At 40.9% G+C, this 25015-nt stretch overlaps 1 protein-coding gene across 2 annotated transcripts in view; it reads left to right on the top strand.

Moving 5' to 3' along the window:
• dym (dymeclin) overlaps window positions 1–24693 on the top strand; it is a 58216-nt gene extending 33523 nt beyond the window's left edge. For both annotated transcript variants that reach the window (XM_028601840.1, XM_028601838.1), the window contains exons 15-17: window positions 9921–10103; window positions 15441–15554; window positions 24009–24693. In XM_028601840.1, coding sequence (XP_028457641.1) covers window positions 9921–10103; window positions 15441–15554; window positions 24009–24158 — 447 coding nt within the window. In that variant the 3' untranslated portion in view covers window positions 24159–24693. The remainder of the gene's footprint in view (window positions 1–9920; window positions 10104–15440; window positions 15555–24008) is intronic.
• Window positions 24694–25015: the final 322 nt, after the last annotated feature.

Genomic DNA, 25015 nt, shown 5'->3' with positions numbered 1-25015 from the left:
AGTAAAGTGTTGCCTTTTGCTGGAAATTTGTCTCACTTCCAGTCTCCTTTTCCATACTTTTTCGTCCTCTCCTGATCGCATAATTCGAAGGATGTATGATGATCAGCGTGGCCTCCACATGGCTCAATCACAAAGGGAGTCTCATGTATTTTCAACTTCTACCCATCGTTCTCTGAGATTGTAAAATATGACAGATTTTCTACCATGTCCACTTTTCTCTAAAATCCTATTTCCACCTGGTATTAAAATCAATTTATGTCCTCATTCAAAGTATTTCTCATGTCACAATTAAAAGTCCCCTGTTATTTAAAAGCTATTATTATGAAGCAGCAAAATCAGGAAATGCTGGGTCTTTATCAGCAGTAACTTAACACAACGCCTATAAGCGAACATATAAACATAAAATAACGTCTTCTTTTTTTTTTATAAACCTCTCCTTCCTAACAGACTGTAGGCAGAAATGTATACACACACACACAACCAGCCTACTGGTATGTGCAAACGGAAATAATGTACGTCTTTATTTGCAAATAGAGCGGGCAAGTGAGATCCGATCACAAGTGGTTACTCAAGACCATTTGAAAACACATTCTGCTGCCAGGTGGGAACACGCGTACTTGGAGCTGTCCACTTCTGATTGGATAACTTAGATCAGATTTTAATACCAGGTGGAAATGCAGCCTAATTCCACGGTGCTGATGGAGACTCTGAAACAACATTATGCGCAAGGGCAGAGATCCGTGTGTCCCTTCATATATGGTTTATCTGAAAGTAGGAATTGATTAATTGAAGTGTCAATTATGCTGTCACATTTCTTTCTTTTGATGTTGAACACACATCCCTAGAGCTGTCCACTTGTGATCGGATCACTTAGATCGGATTTTATTGGCCGTTATGCATCCCTGTGTTTTGGCTCCCAGAATCTCATATTCCAGACACTGCAATGTTTCGTTACCAAATTTACTTCTGAGACTTTTTTTATGCAAGAAATCAACTATAAAGCTCAAATATGGGCCGTTTTATAAAAATTGATGGCTAATTGCAAATTTGGTAAGACGTGTCGGACTTTAGGAGCTCCACACAGTCTGACGAGAAAGCGGCCGCCTGCTGGTCTCCATACCCAGGGCAAAGTCACCCTTTGTGGATTACTGCACTACGGGGCTCCGCGGCCGGCTGCCGGCATAACTATAATATATTTACAGTTTGAATTTCATCACGGCACTTATATCACAGCTACCCCAAGGTCTTACAAAGCTAACGTTGTGTCCGTTTTCAATGTAAGGCATTTTTATGAACGTCAGGCGTTTTGTTAGGTGCCATATGTCCCATTCAATACAATGGGAAAAGATCGCTGCTAGCTATATTTACAGTTTGAATTTTGTCACAGCACTTATATCTGTATAGGTCTTATAAAGCTAACAATGGTGTCAGATTTCAATTTAATGATTTTTTGTGAACACTAGCTAGGGGTTTCGTTAGCTGCGACTGTCCCTTCAATCCTATGTGTACAGATTGCGGCTAGTTAGCTTCATTTTCGGAGTATATTTACATTCTGAATTTGGTCGCTCCACTTATATAACCTCTACCCCAAGGTCTTATAAAGTTAACAATGGTGTCCAATTTTATACATTTTTGTGAATTTCAGAGGAACTCTTAAGACGAGGCTAGCTATCTCTCATTGATAGAGCCTGCGGCTGGATGGAGCTCTATCAATGAGACTCGCGGACAAGAGGCGTTTATTTCACCGATTGTTTTTTACTATTTACCCACTAAACTGTCGTTATTCAACTATGACAAGGTAAAATCGGTTTTGCATTCTATCACCCCTTTAAGTACTTGGGCCTGGTGCCCGATTTCTGACGTTTGACTATTTTAGAAAAATAAATACATTAAAAAGTCCACATGGGATTTGTTTTGATGCGCTGGATTTAACCAATCATCGAACTTCCACCTACCAATGAAACCAGTTTTAGCCCATCAGATGCAAAGTAGGGCGGGTCTTTGCTGAAATGTGAGAGTGCGGTGCCGGTGTAGTCTCCGTGGTAATGCGGCTAAAAAAAATGGAGGCGAAGTTTATCAAACTTGGAGCATGTAGATACAGCTTTAGTTGAGAAAGTAGTTACAAACAAATGGCGCTGGGCATGAATAGAGGACAAGAGGAAAAGGGTGGAGACGGGAAGCTGTTTAGCACTTGGTGCCTCAAATTGAGGGAACCGGGTGCTTGCTTCTGCAGTTCAAGGAAGATACTGTACGGCAGCAGCGGTAAGAAAGTGCTTGCCAGTCACAAAGCTTCGGTCCGTGCACTCTGTCATACGAGTACATTACCAGCAACGAAGGCTACTCCTACGACTGTGCCTTCGCTGACCGACCGTGATACAAACAATACGTGTGTGCACGTTCATAGCAGAACATGATTTGTCATTAACGATGGCCACTGTGTAAAAGCTATCTGAAGCCCAAACTGCATTGACAAAGCTGTCTGTTTGGAATCAGCATGGCAGGTATTTAAACATAACGGCCTTGTCCCAGAGTTTAGACGTCTAGCTCTATGAAAAGCTAAATACATAAATAAAGTAAAAAAGTAAATAAAGCAGCTAATATCAATATGGACAAAATCATGAATGTACTAATTAGCTTTTTTGATGATGACCTGGCCAAAGTAACACATGTAGAAAGTTTTTTTTCACAATAATTCATTGTAGGATTATGATATTATTGCAATATGTAAATCTACATTGACTCTTAATTTAACATATGGTTGGAAGAAGTAAAAATGTATCCAAAACTTTTTAGTTTTGAAAAATTATGACTTTTATTATTGTGTAATGTCAGAAGGACTTTAACTGTTTTGCCAGTCAAATTCACTTTAATGAGTGCATATTGAAATATTACTCTGTGAACTCCACCCTCCCCGTTTTTTTTTTCTCGCTTTTTTCAACACTTCAACTTTTTTAACACAGGGCTGCTTTTGGTCTGACCTGTCACTGAGGTGTTGTTAGTAACAAGTGCCAGTAAAAGGGGTTTAATAAAGTAATGATTTTCACCTGTACAAAATCAAGGTGTACTGAAGCCAAGTCTTTGGTGGTCTTTAGAAAAGTTAACACTGAATAAAATAATCTATAATGAGCTGGAACTTTACAAATTCTACGCAACCTCTTAGACTGATGCCCTTTATGTTGCTCATTATCCTATCCTCTCCGTCTCAATAAAAGTCTGTCCCCTTGTGTTCCTCTCATTAAGTCAGTATCCTGCGGGGACTTCCTCACTGACCCCCTTTTTAGTCTCTTATCTTCTGAATTTCTTTCCTCACCTGCCTAGTGAAGATGATACTAGACCTAGTGGTTAGTTCACTTGTTAGCCTGTTTCTCTATATATCTGTCAGCCTCTTATCTTCTCTCCTCTTTTGCTCTGACTTTTTCTGTGTTTATCCACGGGCAGCAGGTGTTCTGGGGTCCTAATGATTGTCTGCTTCCAAATGGCAATTAGGGCAGCCCCGCTGTGCTCTGGTCTTTTCCTGATCTAGGCACAGGCACAGCAAAACAGAGCACCGCTAGCAGCAAATCAATTAGCACTGCCCACCTATCTGCCAGAGTGCTGTTGCAGCTGTTGGCATCATCTTTTTTTATCATCAGCCGCGTTATCGACATCACCGCTGTGATTGCCCCCCCCCCCCCTGCTGTTACTGCTAGCCAAGTCTCTGAGAGATAGTGTGCTTATTTGAACTGATAATAAGGTGTCTGTCTGCAAATATGCTGGACTTCCCCTCCAGACAGACAGTGATGCAGCGATTGTCCAACAAAGTCTTTCCTAAACACATCCTAGACGGCAGTGTGTCTGTGTGTGTCTGTGTGTGTCTGTGTGTGTCTGTGTGTGTCTGTGTGTGTCTGTGTGTGTCTGTGTGTGTCTGTGTGTGTCTGTGTGTGTGTGTGTGTGTGTGTGTGTGTGTGCGTGTGTCTGTGCGTGTGTGCAACAAAGGATGTTTTGTGAGGCTATGGAGTAATAAGAGGCTGGCCCGGGCGCAATGCTCTACAAAATGGTGTGATTATGACGTGGCCGTGGTACCATAACGCAGGTCAGACAGTGACCCATTTAAAAAAGACTGGACAGGCTGCCGCTACTCAGCCAGTCTGACCCTCTCTTGTCTCTCTGTGGTGTTTTTTTTCCTTCTCTTCATTTATCTTTCTTATTCAAACCCTCCCTCTTGTTTTGCCTATTATAATATTGAATCAAGAACAAAAAATGCAAATATTCTTTCTATTTCTCATTAATGGTTTGCATTCTAAAACTGTGAAAACCTCTGTCTTATAGGTGTGGCTTTTAACTCTCTCTTTTTGCTAGTCTGTGTATCTGTGTTTGTCTCCATGCCCTTGTCTTTGTCAGTACTCTTTCTTAATATGTCTGATTTGTCTGCCCTGCAACAACCTGCAGTGAGCAGCGGGGCCAGCCAGGGAATCACTAAGCTATTGGTTTAATGATGCCAGCTCCTACTTTACAGGGATTTACATGTCTGTGTCTCTAAACACCCTTTCCACACACACAAACATGCATAAAAACATGCAATGGTATGATAGGACGGCTAGACACACACACACACACACACACACACACACACACACACACACACACACACACACAGATAGTGTAGTCCTGGCAGTGTTCTTTTCAGTCACTGATTGCATCTGCAAACTCTATAATTTTCCTTGTCATACAGATAGCAAAGGTCAAATATACCTGCAGACATAACACGTGTGCTCAGCATGTTGAAGAATTAACAGCAGAATCAGACTGTTGAAAGCACACACACACACACACACACACACATACATACATACATACATACATACATACATACATACAGGCGTATTCACACATTCACAGCCTTCCTGTAAGGTTTGTGTAAATGGTGAAACAAGTAAAATGGGGCAGGATTATTGAGACTAATGATATAGCTCATGTCTGAGGCCTGTGTTTTCCTGGGTGGAGAGAAGACATTAAATAGCGGCATGAGTGGCTGTGACTAAATGACAATGCAGCAGGCTGGAAAATAGCACATGACTGGAGGAGAAGGAGCAGAAAAGAAGAGGGGAGGGAAAGAAAAATGAGGTAGGGGAGCGAGAGAAAGAAAGGAAATGCTGTAATGGTTTCATGCAGTCATATAAACACATGTCAGGTGTTTTCGGGCTGTCGAGCTGATACATTTTTGGGAAAAACAAGTGCGAGAGAACAAAGTAAGAGGAGGAGGAGCCAATATATTTAAATCCTGTCTGGGTTTCAAGTAGACCATGGACCTCTTAATCTCATCCACTTGACAAACATACACACAGGGCCAGGCAGACGTCTAGCTAGCCTATTTTCATGTGACCTGAATTCCCCAGTGTGGCATTTTTTTTTTTTTTTTTTTTCTGCCAGGCTAATCTCATTAGGCTGGGTACAGAGCTAGAGAACAAACACACTAGGCATCCCATCCTTCCTCTGCTCCTTTTGTCTCTTCTTCATTGGTTCACTTTCTCCATCATCTCCATCAAGCACCCCCCACACTCCATTCTTCTATGGTTTCATTTTGTTGCTGTCTTCCTTCCTCTGCCGCCTCCTCCTCCTCCCACTCAGTTGTCTTCCATATCTGTGCCTGCTTTCTGTCTAATTATGGCCTGCCACTGTGGAGCAGGTCTATCTAGGCAGTGGAGTCGAGCCCAGAGAGCCACCTCTGCTTCCAGACGCACAATCACTCCTCATTATAGCCAGCTCTCCTTACGTCCACTTGTCTCTTCAGGTCTGCCTGTTAAAGCTCCACACCACCACACACCTTTGTCTACCAGCTTGAAAATCAATGCCTTTGTGTGGCCAGCCTGATTCATGGACAACTTACAACCGAATACACTTATAAAGAATCATCCTTATCCCCTTGGCTACTTTCAGGGGGTGATTGTTTGTTCATGTGCATGAGCTTGTGCATACACTTATGTGTGGCAAAAAAAAAAGGCCCACAGCAAGCAAAGTCATTTGTAAGCTAAAGACTTGTTTCTGAAGCAAGGCGCCAAAGATGGAGTATAAAATGATACTACATGCAGTTCTGTTACAGATGGTTAGCCCAGATTGGAGGTAGAATCTCAGCTTTTGATCAGCTTGTCGTAGCAGTCTCGCTGAGCTGCTGTTTTGAATCTGGTCTTAGCTGGTATTAACAAATTCTTGGTCATCAGAGCAATTATGTTTGTGATGAAAATGAATCTTTAACGATAAGTCTTGCGATGGAGAACATAAAAGCCCATATTCTTTTAAATGAAAGTTGTTTGTTTTTTCATGTGGCTAAACTGATTTCCTGTATGTGCTTTATTACACTTTTTTTTAAGGTTTTAAAGGTGTCTCATAGGAAACAAGATTTATTTTTTATTTTTTATTAAACCATGAAGCTTTACTGATTTATACATCTACACATTAAAGATTAAACCAGCACCTCATTCTAATGTATTTTACAGAATTTACAATACTTGCAGGGGAATACACTTTTCTCTCATTTCAAGCCTGAAATGAGGCAGGATGTAACCCCAGAGGAAGTTGCTGATGAGTACTCTCTAAGGCGAGGCTTCCTGTAAAGCAAAGATTCAAGCAACTGGCTGAACCCGTCAATTAAGCTTTTAATTAAGTTATTTATTTATTTTCAGAATCATACAATTGGTACAATGATGCAGCCGTGTAGTCATGCTTTGCTTTTTTCTAGTGTCTACCTTTTTAAATGTCACAGTCCCATTCTAAGCTACTGTCACATCATGGTCAATTGTACACGGTCTGCTTTTTTTTCTCCTAGTAGCTGAAGAGCGGTGGTCTGTATGTAAATTGATGCCCACACACTGCAGGATTAGAATTGACAGAGTTAATTTTTTATACATTTGTTTTACAGAGTTGTGTAAAAAAAGCTAAACATCATGTCCACTTGTGAGTGGACTTTTAGTGTCACATTGGCAGGCAGGCAAAAAGACACTTGAAAGAAACAGAGCCATCATTATTGTTATTAGTAACGCATGCTTTTCCTACAATAACAAGTCAAAATGTCTTCTGTGAAACCTGTTTATGATCAATACAAAGATGGTGGTCTATTGATCCTAATGAGAGCACTCAGTGTGTATGCCAACAGTTCTTTGTATTTTAGGTTTAAAATGGACAAAGTGCATCCGTAAGACAGTTTTTAAGGCCAGTATCGGACAGTACTTCTATTGAGCTTATTTTTCCAGTATAGATTAGATATGTAGGCCAATATTAGCTGATTACAGATATATCGATATTAAGCTTTATGTAAAAAATGTACGTATTTTTTAACTGTAATGTCCCGCTCAGTACATATTTTTGTCTCAATTCTTTAAAGAAATTAGTCTAAAGCATTCTCATAAAAAAACATTTATTTATGTAAAAAGGGGGGATTTGGTCTTTATATCGTTCTCAGATCTACACAAAAACATACAGCTCATGCTATTCCTGCTAATCCTATAGGTCCAGGATCAGGGTTAGAGAATCTTTGCCGTGTGTGTTACAGTGTTCTTCTACCATTGGATTTCATTAGTGCACCATTGCATTAAGCTAAGCTACTTTGAATGTTCTTGACGCCTGCATTCTTTGTCTCGGCTTCTTCTTAGCTGTTGTCTTTCCACTCTGTTCTGCCCAACGTAGATAGGCTATACTGTTTATAGAGTAGCTACATCTCAGGGCGAATGGTTCAGCTAATGGTACACTTTTTCAACCACAGTTGCTATAAATTCTTGTAATACAGTCTTTTTTTTTGGGGGGGGGGGTTTGGCAAATAAAAAAATAGCAGACCATGCCTAAAGTCCATTTTGCAAATTAAGAGATTAAGCATGTTAGTCATTGTTTTGTATTTTTAGATTGGTTTGGAAACTGGCTGCATCATCTAGGGATCTTATCTTTAATAACATCAGTATATGATAGATTTTGCAGAGTTCTACCCGCGGTTGTAACACCACTGAACATCATACATCATCTCTTGAACTGTATTCGCCAATTCATTGCTGCGTAGTTTTATCTCTTTAAAGAATATTTATTTTCCCACAGTCTCTTTGCTGTTTCCTTTCTGTGCCACAATGAACAAAGCCATGTGGGACATTATCTAGTCACCGTGGCGTCTGTCTGTCTGTCTAGACACATTATTGTGAGCAAAGTAACTAAAGAACAATGCATGATAGAATCTCTGTTTTTAAAATGCAGGTTCCCCAAGTAGAGCAGATGGTCTGATTAGATGTTACCTTGCTGCTTAGATTTCCACGTTGATGAGAAGACAGATTTACTTGGAACTACCAAAACTTCTTAGAGTAGTGATATCATGCTGTAGGTTAACTATTTTAATAGCTACAATAAGTGGTGCATAGGTTAAAGGTTTCATAGCACCAACAGGACAGACAAGCACACAATCCCAAAGTGTGCTTTTACCTCAGTGCGGCATGTTTGTACATCGCCATTTTTACGTGCACGTTGCGAAAGAAATACACCTGAAGTGGGCACAAAAGCGTTAGTACATGAGGCTCATTCACACACAATGTGGCGGCCCTCAGACAGGTCTTTCCATTGATTTTTTTTTTTTTTTCCAGCGTTTAGTCCGTGGCGGTGGGGAGCCAGAAAAATCATACGGCCTGCGGCGAAAAGTTGAGACCGATTCAGCTTTTGGAGAAACACAACCAGACGTCACGCTGCGGTGGCCAATCATGTAACCAGCGATCAGAGTTGTCAGTCCGTTTTGAGCCGGGTTGAGAGTCCTTTACAATAAACAGGAAACATCACTGCAAGAACAAAGTTTTAAATTTTTATTTATGAGTGTAAAAAACAAAACACGAGCACTGAACTGCACAGGAGTTTGTGTAACAAGCTCCAGCACGAAGCACAGTACCTCCATCTCTTTTTTTTCTTCTCTCTTTCTCTGTGAAATGAAGCTGCCTTTAAGTGTAGTCGGAAATGTTGAGATCTATAAACGATCTGACGGAAAACCATAATTGTGAAATATAGAGTCTACTTGTGCTACATTGGGGGATTAAATACAACAACAGGATGTCACACATATGGGCCATTTAAGTGACACTCCCACCGCTGCACAACCCTGCAGCGAATCGCCAGATCACTCTCGTTGGTCTGAACCTGAACGTGCCCTTCGTGACTAGATGGGATGGTAGGCCAGGCTAGCTGTTGTCCCGTTTCCGGTCTTTGCGCTAAGCTAAGCTAACCGGCCACTGATGGTAGCTTCATATTTACCATACATACACGAGAGTGGTATCCCAAAACATCAAACTATTCCTTTAATGTACCTTTGAGATTTGAGCTTGAGCTCTTGTATATATGAGTGTGTTGTAGTTAAAGGTTCCTGCCTTTTACAGCTTTGTGATGTTGTTTTCTCGGCTTGATTTCTGTATTTCTGAATGCAATTGCTTTGTATTTTCATTTGTGACGAGCCTGCATTGTGCGAAGAAGTTTGTAAATAACTCATCATGTCAGCCACTCAACCCCCTTCGTCTTTCTCTCTTTCGTTCCCACGTCCTTCTCTTCCCATACTGTCAACTGTCACTTACCGACAGTTGTCTTGGCCCCAAGAGGAAACCTACTGTGACATGAACTGATCTGTGGCTCGCAAGGTCACCTTTCTGTCTCTCACTAAGACCATGGCTGTCAACTTTCATCCTTCTCTCCCTCCTTCTGCCATTTCTTCCATCTCTCTGTTCCCTTCTGCTGATCAATCTATCAGAAGCAATCATTTAAACCCACCATTTTATGTGAAACCAGTGTATTGGGAAACCAATTTACCTTTACAGTGGTGGTGTTAGAGAGTAGTCCTCCCCCTGAAGTGCTTTGAGTGTCTATGATATAGCGCTATATAAATGTAATGAATTATTATTATTATTATTATTATTACATCCTCCCTCTCCCCCCAGGCCCAGGACCTGAATGTGATTGAGGAGGTGATCCGCATGATGCTGGAAATCATCAACTCCTGCTTGAGCAACTCTCTACACCACAACCCCAACCTAGTGTACGCGCTGCTCTACAAGAGGGAGCTCTTTGAGCAGTTCAGGACACACCCATCCTTCCAGGACATCATGCAGAACTTGGACACGGTCAGTTGAAGTTTTTCTTCCCCTCATAGTCACTCAAATATAAGATATGAATTAACAGAAGCTTGAGCGTTCGCTTTACCTCGTGGCTGATTTGTGGTAATTATTCCATAGATCAAGGTTATACACACTTCCCCTGAATGTCCTCTCAGTCTGCAAAATAGCCAGGCAGTGCTGGGACATATGCGAACTGCATCGTTAACACGGTGTGTGCAGTTGGACTGTGTGGCACACTGAGCCCTGTGAGCTTAAGTAGAATTGATGAATTAATCATACCCCTTGTGTCGTGAGTCTGTGTGTCAAATATTCATTGTTGGGGAAGGAAGAAACTATGTCAGAGAAAGCTGTTATTCAAAGCTGTATTTGGCATATAGAGGAAGAAAGGAAGCTTTGGTGTGTTTGAGTATATGTATGTATGATGTGTGATGATGGGGCATACATAGCCTTGGGCTTTGCTGCTATCCATAAGTATGAGGTAAGCATGCTATTTACGATCCCTCAGTTAAAGTGGCTATATGTAACTTTCAGTTTGTGTTGATTCTAGCGGTAGTGTTTTTACCACACCTGCTGTCGTAAAGGTCTTTTCTTTATGGTGCTGTATTGCCCACTGTATTGCCGTTGTTAGCGTGACGGGGAGGTGATACAGTTGCGGTAAATGTTTTGCTCAGACAGAGAATCATTCATTTACAATAAGAGAATAAGTTACAGATGCATCTTTGCATTTCAAGTGTTGCATACGGTACTCACTGCTGGAATACACCGCACGCACGCGTAAAGCTTGATCTATGATCCTGCGGAGGCTCCAAACAGAGCTTTTGCCGTAGCTGTGTGTGTGGTAAAGCAAGTGAGAGAGTGACGTGATTAGCTCTGGAGCGACTAGTAGTAGTAGCATAGTAAGAGAAACAAAGTGTCTCCCGTGCTTTCTGACCACAGTGTGAAATCTGTAGCAGGAAAAGTTAACGCTCTCCTTGATTTTATGTTGTTTATGGAGAAGGAGAACCAGGAAATGAGTCAAGGGAAATGCAGTGCAACCAAGCCACGGAGAGTGATGTACGTCGCCGCGACATGTAGTTACATTTTTCAAGAGAAGCACGTCAGGCTACGGCGTAGGGTCTGGTGTAGTTCCGTGTCTCCACATACCTACGTACGGCGTAGATAGTTGCATAACGTAGATACGTGCCTGATTGTGCACCTGGCCATTCATACCAGACGCATATTTCTAGGCCGAAATAAAAATAGCTGCGCAACGCTACTGTGTGCGGTGTGTTCCAGCTGTTAGCCTACTTTGGATGGCTCGTGAGATAAAACCAGGTATCCCTATCACTGTGTCACGAGCCAAAGCAATAAGAAGTTGTTGTAGCAACCAACGTAATAATAACTTGGAATCATATAGCGCATTTCATGAAACCCACAGACTTTTTACACAAGTAACGGGGGGGGGGGGGACAAGGGAACAGAAAATTCCCTTGTCACGGAGTAAAGGGGAAACCTCCACGCTAAATGGAATGGGGACGTACTTATATGTCTGTTACTAATGTACAACCGCATTGCACATTGTAAAGTTAATTTATGAATGAAATAGACATATTACATACCTCAGGGCCAATTTGGGTGGGTTTTGAATCATTTACAATCCCATAATTGTCTCCATCTGTTGAACGCCCTCCCAAAGTTGACTCAAGTTATCGCCATTGTCTTTCACTTTCACTTTTAGCTTTTAGTTATTCTTCATTTAATTTCCTTCTTTCCTGTGATGGTCATGCCCCAGTATCAGCCATAACTACAGCAGATAACTTCTTAAACAATAAATAAAATACAATTAGGCCTATACAAAGAAATCTCCTGCTCTCTTCTACCTGGCTCAAAAGGCTAGATACTAACACAGGCTTTTTCGGTGTAACAAAGAAATCTGTGACCCTTCAGAATGTGTTATTGTAGCGCCGTCTACCTACCGCAAATCATTCTGTGACTGCGTGGAAAAATCAAACCCAGGCAGAGGCTATAAAACTATATAAAAATGGCGTTCTTTTCACTGTTAGTCTCGTTTGCTGTTACAGGTCATTTAAAGGGGTGATAGAATGATTATTATAGGGTATTTCACACTGTTCCTTATGGTCTCCTTATGGGGTATGTAACATTGGTTTGGCTGAAAATGGCCTGGTTGATATGTTATTGGCCCTTATGCATCCCTGTGTTTTGGCCCTATTTGTAACAAGAGCTTTTCTTCCAAATATGGTATGCTCATGAATGTTTAGATGAGCTGCGCGCTGATTGGTTGAGCAAATCACCATACACACACAATCCCATATTCCAGACACTGCAATGTTTCGTTACCAAATTCATGCGAGAAATCAACAATATAAAGCTCCGTTTGGGCCGTTTTACGAAAATGTATGGCTAATTGCAAATTTGGTAAGACGTGTCGGACTTTAGGAGCTCCACAATGTCTGACGAGAAAGCGGCACCCTGCTGGGCTCCCTACCCAGGGCAAAGTCACCCTTTGTGGATACTGCACTACCGGGGCTCCGCGGCTGTCTGCCGATAAAACTTAATATATTTACAGTTTGAATTTCGTCACGCCACTTATATAACATCTACCCCAATGTCTTATAAAGCTAACTGTTGTGTCCGATTTGATTTTAAGGCATTTTTATGAACGTGAGGCGTCTTGTTAGGACGAGCAGCTAGCTAGCTATATGTCCCATTCAATACAATGGGAAACGATTGCAGCTAGCTAGCTACACTTTCAGCATAACTATAGTATATTTACAGTTTGAATTTCGTCACGGCATGTATATTACAGGTTCCCCAAGGTCTTACAAAGCTTAGCGAACACTTGTCCGATTTCGGATTTCAATTGAATGCATTTTTGTGAATGTCAGAGGTGTTAGGAGGAGGCTAGCTAGCTCTCATTGATGGACTCCAGCTCACCACAGGCTCTATCAATGAGACTCGCGGACAAGACCCGTTTATTTCCCCGATTGTTTGTTTAAATAACTCAACGCACAAATCCATTATAAGATTAACTGGAACCTGCGGTAAGAGATTGCGGGCGTAACAAGCTCGCTGACCGCGCTCTCAGTCACTCACCGGCCGGCCATTTAGCAGGAAGAGGGGAGCTGCAGGCCCTGGAGCTCTGTCAGGGCAGCGGCGTATTGAGCACCAGGCTGCCAGCTGTGACAGAGCTCAATCAAGCTCACAGCAGGCCGGGGTCTGTGACAGAGGACAGGCAGGGTGGCGATGTAGCAACCCAGGCAGAACCGGCCACTGAACTCTGACACACAGTCGGACAAAATTTGCAATTAGCCATCCATTTTCATAAAACGGCCCATATTTGAGCTTTACGTGGTTGATTTCTCGCATAAAAACGTTTCAGAAGTGAATTTTGTAATGGAATAGCAGAGATCTGCGTGACCTAGATTCAGAAGACTACCTGATCTCAGGTCACTTGTGTAGCCTATGTAAATGTTGGGGCGTGACCTTTCTCTTAATACACCCATGGGCGTGACAAAGGTACAGGTCTTGAGATGCTTACGTAAGCTTCTAGCTGTGTTGAGATTCGCCGGTTTTCAGCGGCAGTTTCAAAATATAAGATTTTCATAGTAAAGGGGTGTCAATGGGATTTTGAGCTTCTATGTATGTCCTATTTACCCACCGAACTGTTGTTATTCCACTATGACAAGGTAAAATCGGTTTTCCATTCTATCAGCCCTTTAAGACCATTGTACGAAAAATGGTAGAGCTTCAGAAACATTAAAAAGTTACATATAGTCACTTTAAGTCGGTCTCCATAAGGCTATTCTCCGAAGCCTTCCTTGTGCGTGCAAATCCATGTGTGTGAGCATGAGATTCAGGATGAGGGGCTGCTTTTTTGCTCCTCTAAATTAACCCCATATGGGAGGCCTTCAGAGTTAATGAAGAGATTAGTATTAGACACACACACACACACACACACACACACACACACACACACACAAAGAGTACTCATGTAGGCTCTGGTGTGTTTGAATTCTCTAAAGCAACCACAGAGCGTGAGCAGAGAAAACATTGCCTGTAGATGCGTTTTTCATTGTTGGTTTGACAAAAAAGAACATTAAAAAGAATCGGTAATACCTCCAAGTTTTTTTTTTAAGATCAAATATCAAACATTTCTCCAGGGAAGAAGCCAGCATAGCAGTGGAAACGCAGAATACAGTTTCCTTGATCTCTTGTTTGGGCTTAAACCCAGAAGGCATCAGATAATTTGAGCTCCAGTGAAGTGTTCATTTTAAGTGGGATGAAACATGCTCAAACCCTATTGTGAATTTGTAATCTGAAATACTGTGTGTATTGAGTATGTAGCCTACAGGCACATTAGCCGAGCCTTTTTTTTTTTTTTTTTTTTAGCATTTTTAATTTGGCTTAGAGGTTTTTCACTCTCTAGAAAGCAGAATTCATGTAGTCTTATAGCCATTTCATCAACTTGTATCCACTTTTTTGTCTTATAATAACCGTGTAAATTATACTACATGTAGCTCTGTGTCTTTGCATAGTAAAGACGCATTTCCGGAGCAACCTACTGTTGCTAGGAAACATGACAACCCATGGATAAGTCTTGTTGGCAAAATATAGTCTCAAAGAGCTTGTTTTCCATAACATAAAGTATTGGAACATTCACCAGTGTTACTGTTTACAGAACGAAGCCCTCTACATGTAGCATGATGCCACTTTGCTCTAATTTAGATCTCCACATTGCACCCAGTGTCATCATATAGGGTGTGGCTGCTGCAACATCAATGTGACAGCTCCAAACAGCTGGATTACAAGAGTCAAACAGCTTCACGACAGAACTGAGAGTTGATATTAAACTTCAATGAGATCAAGATGACATGAGATCCTGTGTGTAAAGACAGGATTTAATGGTGAAAGATATAGACTAGAGTCTGAGCGATACTGGATCTTAGTTTTCTTGCATAAACATGGAACATGACCAAACATTCTGATGAAGTATTTTGAGTATTTTACAGTCGAACAATAACCTGTAACGGTAAATATAAGATAACTGTTAATTTTAAACAAAAAGCATAATTAAAATGTAATCATTTTTATTATCCAGAGATAAAAACATACAAAACAAACTTCATTATACTTAAATAGAGCAAAATTTAAGTCAACTTTTGTTATTTAACTGACAGTGATATGGATCTTCTCATCAACCTCTCGGCAAGAAAGCAAATAAGCATATTTCCATCAATGTTGAATTGTATGCTTTACAAATCATCTCTATTAGACCAAATGTATTTTTGGCAAATTTGAGTTCTGTATTGTGATTGGCTGTTTCCTCTTGTGGGACCTTTTTAGGTGATCGGCTTCTTTAGTCAGCGTCTGGAGCAGGCAGGAAGTGACCTGTCTGTTGAGAGGGTTCAGGAAGTCATCATGAAAGGAGCCCAGGCCCTGCCCACAGACAGACTGAAGGTAAATCTCTCTCTCAAACACACACACACACACACACACACACACACACACACACACACACACACACACACACACACACACACACACACACACACACACACACACACACACAGTAGGGGAACAGAGGGAATGGGCGAGCCTGGAGACAAGAAACAACAAAATATGAGACTGGCTGCAGAAAAAAGTGGGACATATTGGACATCAAGGTGCATGTGACGAGGATGTAATGTGTTGTCAAGGGCTGCGAGAGGTATGGTTGATCTGGTGCTGTGGATGTGAGAGAAAGGGAATCAGTTTGTCTGGACAGGTTAGAGAGAGTGAGAGGTGTGGGATATGGACTGGGGCAAGGTAAAGATGGAAACGTGAGACAGGAAGGACATGAGACAGAAGGCTAAAGCCCAATTCTCATTAACACAAATGGCCATATTCATTCCATCTCCGCTGGCCAGCTACACGCGAACATGTAATGGCATTTCAAGGAGATAGGATAGGGGGCTAGGGGGCGCTTTGTCATGGGCACATAAGATTGGGGGAGGGAGTGGGGGAATAAATCTGCCACCGTGACTCGTTACCCAACACACCCAACACTTCTGGCTGGTTCGCTAACCCCCGCCCTTCCCAGTTCTCCATTAATCAGTGAGGAAATATGTAACCAGCGGTCTCCCCACTCCGCTCCTCACCAGCACCGAAGCTCCTAATTGCATGTTTCATCATGTGTTTCATGTTCTATACTTGGCGGCTGGCTGCAAGGCATTTGTCTCACTAGCCAATGTGGAAAAGGGATGGTGCATGGCCACGAGTCCATGTGCTCTCTCTCGCTCTCTCTCTCTATGTGTCTCGCTATCATTCGGAACCTTGGAGAGCTAATGTAGCGATCGACCATAGAGCCATAGAATTACACATGGAGCCATGTGGATAACCCTGCCATGTCCTTCAGCAAAGCGGGGTGGGGGGGCTGTACTTGTAGCACACAGTCACGCAGTCAGCTGTTTTTGGAATATGTGTGTATGTGGTGTATAAGTGTGTGTCATCCTCACCGTTTGGATTTGTGTCTGTGTTTTAACTATGTGTGCCGATAAGTGTGCAGCCATGTGTGCCCGTCTTTGTTTCTGGGCAAAATAAATTAAAAAAAAAAAAACATTGACTCTCCACTACCTGAGTGCTTTCCGGGCTCTACAGGGGTGACATGAAGCGAAGAGTATATCTGGGCAATGTCTCCTCGGGGAGAAGTCCCCAGCGCTCGATGGTACCATCGCTCAAACAAACAGCTGTCTCACTACCTCTCGCTTCCCTTCATCTTATTAGGCTCATTCCGCTATACAGCTCCCAATGCTCAAATCCATAGGTTTGGATTAGTGTTGTGTGGAATCATCGATAAGTTGGTAATTGCTCAGTAAAAGCTAGGAGTATTTGAGTCTCAATCAGCCGTGTGTTGTGCATGGAGGGGGCTGACAAGAAAGAGATGTAGGGATGTTTGTTCCTCTCAAACAAACACAAGTTGAGTCTTATTCAGCTGTTTTTCATTCATTAGTGAAGTTGTTATATTCTGTGGTCACATTTAATAGTAGCACAGTGCATGTCAATGAACGCTGTATAAGTGAACAAATGGTTAATCTACTGTGTGGAAGTTTGAATTCCTGAAGCTGTAGCCATGTCGACACTAAGCTGGCTAAAGAACCTTTCCCTCTGTTTTGGCCTTCTGTCCTGCACAACCAAAACCAGAGCTTTCTGAGAACATTCTTCAGAGTAGAGAAGCAAGAACAAACGCCAGAGTTGCGTTTTAGCTTGGATGCCACAGACAAGTTAGTTAGTAAATTGATGCGTACATCAATATACTTGACTAAATATACTCAAATATATTCACTAACTTAACACGATGAACATGAGGACCGTCCGCAATACGATTCTAGCAACACATTTATAAAATTACCCAGCAACATCGAGTTCAAACATTTTCAGGCAAGAATGCAGCTGAGATGAGAAACTGCAAAACTGCATCACAGCCAACAGACAGCTCAGCTGACCAAATTATTATTTTAATGTGCGTTGTCTGATAAAAATGACTTGAATACAGGTTGATGAAAGCTGCTGTGCTGTATCCTATATCAACATTAAAAATGGATGATCATAAAGAAAGTTAGAGACATCCGTGACTGAGCAGCCACACACATCCCGTTACACCTCCTTACTCCTCCTGATCTCGGGGATCGCCTATACTGTGTTTTAATACAGCCAAATTCACAATATAGTTGTTCTCGTTTACATATTTGTCTGTTTCTGTTGTTAGACAATGGAAGGAGTATGGAATAGTGATAATAACCGCTGCTCATGAATACTACCTGTTAACCAGTGGTCATTCTCAAGCTGCAGTGATAAAGTCCCACAGGTTAATGATGACAGCTGCACTGTGTGCTCGGCTATATTGACATTTAAAGTGATCAATCACAAATTTGCTGCCTGGAAAATCTGTTTGTTGGGAGGAGCCAACAGTTGAAAAGTAAATAACTTTGTTTAGATTTTACAGACCGTGTTGTTTTAGGTGAGGGCAACATTGTAGACACAAGGCTGTTTAAGGATCTTAAAACGTTTACACAAAGACGTAGACATATGAATTAGGTCCCAACTGAAAGAAAAGGTTAAAAGAAGGTGGTTAATACCTCAGGGACAACCCTTAGCGCCTTGTCACTCAACAGTCTCTCCCATTCTGTGTGTGTGTGTGTGTGTGTGACGTGTGTGTGTTGTTTCAGGGTGTGTGTGGCTGAGTGGCTCTCATGGGCAGTGCCTGTGGAATGTGTTGTTTAGCCTAACCAGCTGAAATCTGCCTTATTGAGCAGTGATAGCCCACAGACTCTCTGGCTCCTCGGGGGTTTACCAGCTGTTAATCTGTACCTGGGCCTTTATGTGTCTGATGGCTTGTCAGCACTACTTTCCCACACATTGACAACAGAGGGTATTTAAATTTTCTCACTCTAAAGCCTCTTAAGGAACAATGGAGTTACTTCAGAAAATTGGATGCGTAATCCAACCTCTTGGTCTTCACAACTGATTTTCAGTCCTGGGTTCAACAAACATCTGACACAACTCAAATTTGAAGAGGGCTTTCTGCCATAATCACAGGGTTACTGTAGAATTAAGAGTATTCTTACCATATAGTACGAGTTACTGGCATCTTGTAGCTACTTTTTAACCATAAACTTTGCTCTTATCAATCTTCAATACTTGCATTAACATTTCATGAATTAACCAAATATAGAGACAAATCTATGAACCTTAGGCTGCAACTATTTTAATTAAGAAACCAATTAATCGTTTTGTCTATAAAATGTAAAACAGTCACGCCATGCTAACCGCTCCTTGAGGCTGCACTGTAGGCACAGCAATACTTTGAGCTAAATGCTAATGTCAGTTTGCTAACATGCTCACAATGACAAAGCTATCATGCTGAGTTACAATGATTAGTGTGAACATTTGATAATTAGCATTAAGCAAGAATTACATCTGAAGGCGATGTGAATGTCATTAGTTTTGCAGGTATTTGGTCATAAAGCAAAGTTTTGGAAAAATCCCTAACTGAAATTTTGAGATGCCGTTAAAAACATACATTTTATTACATTTTATTATATTATGTTTTACACAAAACCAAAAATGTCAACCTCATGGTGGCGCTAGAGGAAAAGTCAGCTGATAAGAAAAGTCATTAGGATTCATCCTCTGGGGACCGTGAATGTTAAAAAAATTTGACAGCAATCCAGCCACTTTAATTTCCATTTTTAAAAAAACATAGAAAAGCAACATATATTACTGAGGAGCTGGATCATGCCAATTTATACACACAAACAAATATTTCAGTGACTATATGTGTGTGTGTGTGTGTGTATGTGTATATATATATATATATATATATATATATATATATATATATATATATATATATATATATATATATATATATATATATATATATATAATATACAAACTGCAAGTGTGGACAGGAAATTAGGACAGTGGACTTTAAACAAACTGAAATTATTAGTGTGGATTTTCTGCATCACTACTGTGTGAAACACTAGTGGCATGAATTTTCATTTTGAAATATAACCTTTCAGTGCTTGTGTGTACGTACCTGCTCCAAGTGTGAGTGTGTGTGTGTGTGTGTGTGAGTTCATATTTGCTCCCTAGCCACATTCTTCTCTGTCTGACCGAGCTCTGACAGCACAGCAGAGGCGGGAAGGGAACACAGAGTCCTGAGTGAAGATATGAGGCCAGCCAGTCAGTCTGTGTTCAGGGGCTAGGGCCTGACCCGCCAGGACCCATAACTAACTGATATGAGCCCAGGCCAAGTGGGCCCAGACAACTGCCAGACTGAGAACAAAACAGAGGAGAGAAGGAGGGAGAGGAGGCAACAGAGGGCCAGATGAGATATGTACAGAGAGGAAGCCATAGTATGGACAGAATAAGTGACCAAGTCCCTTGGTGGTTCTGTCCAATAAAGAAGTAGGAGACAAAATGAGGGGGGGACTGTATATTATTCTGCAGTTTAGGTCCATAATTTCTTCTCCAGTAAGCACTTGTTTGTTTTAATGGCACAGGGTGCATTATTTTTCACTTATTTCTCAGTCTCTTGATAGCTTCTGAGATTATGTCTACTGCCTGCTTTACTGAAGTGGCACCGCACTGGAAGCTTTTATTATTAAATAAATAGTTTGACAATTTGAGAAATGTGCTTATTTGCTTTTTTTTTTTCCTTAAAGTTAGATAAGATCGATGCTCCTCTCATATCGGTATGTTAAATATCAAGGTGGAGACTGTTAGCTTAGCTTTACATAAAAACTGGAAACACAGGGAAACCCTTAGCCTGGTTCTGTTTGTACAAACACCAAAGTGTATAAATAACAATTCATGGTTTTACAAGGGTTTATGTGCAGGACTTTTTTTTAGTTGTCAAATATAACGTGTTAATATGTGAGCTTTACATGTGCTGGTAGGCAGATTTATTTTTTTTTACGTTTGGACAGAGCCAGGCTAGCTGTGTCCCCCTGTCTATTGTCTTTATGCTGAGCTAAGCTAACCGTCTGCTGGCTGTAGCTTCATATTTAATATACGGACACAATGAGAGTCGTATCAGTCTTCTCATCTATCTCTATCACAAGGTGAACTTTTCCTTAATTATGTAGGATTTTCTTTCCATCAATGGTCCAGATTTAGGATGATTTTGTTCTTTTGCTGTCAGTTTTATTAAGCCTTTGCAAAATACTATTGAAAAATAAATGTTTGTATGAAGTGCCCATGTTTTTAGAACCTAGTTGTGTAGAACATGGGGTTTCATGATGTCAGTATCGGCAGCAGACACATTGTCTTTATGTGTCAACAATAATCTTTCCACGACACTACAAACCAGAGAGACCTGAGAGAAGAACACGTTTTTAAGAGAAAATGTTCGGTAATGCAGGAGGGGGGGATGGGGATCCTCTGCCTGTTATTGTTGATGTTAGGCCAATTATAACTGTATTTACAAAGGCACAAAGCATTCAAATATATACAGCAGTGGCTGAGAAAAGATAATTTGTGTGCTTTGATTGGTTTCACGTGTCCCTGTAAACTGTGAGTGTTGCATTCAGAGGTCATGATGAAGTGCTCCTCATATTCAGTTGCAATCCAGTCGTGGTTTGAGAGAACATATAAACTGAAATATTGTTCTTTTAATGTCCCGCTACTGTGGAAACCTGTAACGTGAAACATTATATTGCCACAGTGGTCTCGGTCTCTAGATGTGTTCTTAGGAAAACAATAACTTAAAAGCATTACATGACAGTTACTGCTTACACCATGTTCCTCATATAGATGATCTGCTTTTGGATCATGTTTCCATATTTTTGCAAAGTAGTGAGGGAAACTTTTGATTCTTTAATGATATAAGATATAGCATATGTACATTCCACATATGCTATTGTGACCTAGCAGTGTTTACTGATTAATGCTTTAATAATCTTTATGCCATAATTAGCATAGCTCAGCATAAATCAGCTCAACTTCCTCCTGTTTTAGTTAGTTTGTGCTGACGAGTCAACAAAGCAGCTAAATAAAACCAAAATGATTTCCATCTTCAAATGAAAAACCGCTCAACATGCTTTATTCTAGCAAGTAAAAGTGAGCCTAGGTTGAGTAACTCTCACCATCAGTGTCATGAACATTTGATGAGTTGGTAAGCCTGCCAATGTGACCGTAACCTACACACAAATACCAGCCAAATAATACAGCTCCTGCATTGTGTCTAGCCATCACAATGGCGGTGGTGTGTGTGGTCTGGCCTCAGTAGCCTGGCATATGGCCTGTGACCCCGTAGTCCCTCTGTCTGTGGCATTATGATAGCGATAGTGTGGCTGTGAATAGAGCCAGCCAGGACTCAATAGACCGGACTGGGACCATCACATAAAGGCCCTCAGCGTCTGTCTGTCACTGCAGACTGATTACTGGCTGCGTGTGTGCATATACGTGTGTGTATGGACAGGAGGAGATAATGAGGTACCCTTGTATTATTGATGCTCTTCTTTTTCTGCCTACCTGCTGTTCGATGGTTTTGTGTTGACTTCAAGTAGGTTTGGAGAAAACACTTGAACATCCAGTATTTCCTTTGCAAACACTTCAGAGAGGAGCTCCATATCTTTTTAGATTTTAGTCCGTTTTCAAGCAAAAATGTCAACCATCATCTGATTCTTCTCAGATGGGAGGATTTTTTTATTGTTTTAATGTAAACTGAAAATCTTGTTTGGACTGTTTGTTGAATAAAACAAGACATTTCAAGAGGTAACTTTTGGCTGTCAAAAATTCTAAAAATGTTCACTAAATTCACATTGTGTAGACCTAAAAGAGTTTAATAAAATAAGTTTTAAGTAAAATAAAATGTCTATCACAGTTCCCCAGAGCCCAAGTCTTATGCAAATTGCTCGTTTTGTCCAAAGATATTTAATTAATTATCAAAGAAGACATAGAAAACACTTAAGTCTTCCCAATTCCCAATTTTTTCAATATGAAAATGATTTATCGATGATCAAAATAGTTAATGTCCTGACTATCAACTTGCTTTGGTTCAGCTTTAAAATTCGTATATTTAACATATTGAGTATGCACAAAGTACAGGCAACATCCACGTGTGTTTGTTGTCTCTTTTTTTTTCCCCGGTGGATTAGCCTTGGACATAATCAACACAGAGGCCCTGCTGTATGAACCTGATAACCTCTCCCGGTCCAGCTCAGTGAGTGTTTTGTCCATTAACAAGCCATGTCATGACAAGCTGAAGCTTGAAGGGTTGAGTGGCTATTACCAAGTAATCGGGTTACTCAGCACTTCTCCACGGGTCTAAACAATAAGGTCACAATGGCTGACACACTGCTCTGTAAAGTTACACCCCTATGTTTGGTTTCAGTTTACTAGATTTCCTTTTTGTTTGTTCTTTATATATTTACTTGTTGTGTATTGAGGTATATTTTCTCATTTATGATTCTGGGTAGTTTCGGAACTGTTGCGCTCCATATCCAGTCACCTGCTGGGGCCTTGAGGTGACGTTCACACATTAGCCGGCCCTTTTAAAAAGATCAGTGGTCAGACCACAGAGCGATACTGGTCTCGCAGGCTGTAAGCAATTTTACCTCACAAGAGATGTCCCTGCGTCCCTACAGCACTTTATAAATATCCAATGTTGGTGGTGTCGACGTCTCCGGCCATGTTCAGACCAACAATAACACTGTGTGAAAAACTGCAGCCCTCTCTTTCATTTCAATGAGATGCTGCAGACATTGCATAAAAACCCACACACGTTACGACAGAAGATGAAATGTTTGTCACCATGTTAATTTTCCAATTGTGAAATCCTGTCTCGAAGTGGTGCCGCATTTTCCAGAAGGGTTTTCCCCCATTTTGTATATTCCCGTTCTTTTTAAAACTCAGTCTACAGTGCTGCTCATGAGTATTGGAACCCCTGCTAAAGTTGACTAAAAAAATCATTTTTTGGAAATTGATTAATGCCTTAATTGGAAGAAAAAAAAAATTAGGAAAAATACAACCTTTGAGAACACCAATTTTCTTTGTGAATGAATAATGTATCGTAAATAAATAAATGTTCTTGCTTAAAATACAGGGGGCATAAGTATAGACACCCCTATGTTAAATTCCCATAGAGGTAGTCAGATTTTTATTTTTAAAGGCCAGTTATTTCATGGATCCAGGATATTATGCATCCTGATAAAGTTCCCTTGGCCTTTGGAATTAAAATAGCCCCTCATCATCACATGCCCTTCACCATACCTAGAGATTGGCATGGGGTACTTTCCATAAGATCATCTCTCAATGCAAATCAAACCAACTATTAGGCTAACTATATACAAACCCAAAACTATCTTGGTTGTGTTATCCTACCAATTGTCTTTGCATCTCTTGCTTCTCTTTTTGTGTGAATAGAAGTTTCCGGAGCTCAAGTTTAAGTACGTGGAGGAAGACCAGCCGGAGGATTTCTTCATCCCCTACGTCTGGTCCCTGGTCTTCAACTCTGGAGTCGGACTCCACTGGAGCCCGCATGGCATCGAGCTGTTCAGCATGGACTCTGGCTGAAACAGCTGCTACTTGCGTTTGTCTTCATTCAGTTCGTTCAGTGTAGGAAAAAAAAAAAAAAAAGACTGACGGCATGTGTGTTTGTGTTTGGGTGGGTGTGTTCGTATTGCCCATTATAGTATGTGCACACTGCTTTGAAAGTGCCTCGACCATGTACAGACTGGTATTTCTTTTCATGCAGCACAACCTCTTTTCTTTCCTCATATCATAATAAATCCTCTGCTTCTACACGAAGCTTCATCTGTACTGGTTAACTGTTCACACAGTAGGGCCCACTTCTGTACAGTCAGTAGGGAGAACTAATAGAACACCTGAGCAGCTTCACCTGGTTCCACAGCAGATGCCGAGTTACATCTCTTGTGTAAAATGTGTTATTGTGAGGGGCTCAGGACACTGGCGATGGATAATCCTTCAGTTTTTTTTTTTTTTCTTGCTTACAAAGAAAAGGTCAATTAAAACATGTGCGCCTACGTGTTCATTTACCGCTGCACTGAATGCTAAGAAATAGTACCAACTTCATATTCAAAATTGTCAAGACATACAATATACACATATGAATAACTCATGATATTGAGTTTTAACTATCTCAGAAATTAGCATTTTATTTTGACCTGCACTGTTCTCTGGTTACAATGGGTTTGTATAAAAAGATTTGTGTTTGTGAAATAAACGTTTAAAAAAAAAAAAAAAAAAAAAAAGGTCACCGAAACGGAGAAAGTGATCATCCACAGAAAATCCTCCTGTTTTGTTGTAACATGCATGGTTTTCAGATTTGAGTCCACCAGTGTTGTTTGGTGGCCACCCTCAGTAACCCACATTAAATTACAGTATAATTAATGCTTAATTTCAGTCCCTGG

Source organism: Perca flavescens, chromosome 16, assembly GCF_004354835.1.
Source record: "Perca flavescens isolate YP-PL-M2 chromosome 16, PFLA_1.0, whole genome shotgun sequence".
NCBI classification, from domain to species: Eukaryota; Metazoa; Chordata; class Actinopteri; order Perciformes; family Percidae; genus Perca; species Perca flavescens.
The sequence above is the reverse complement of the archived record's forward strand: the minus strand, read 5'-3'. Positions and strand labels throughout refer to the sequence as shown.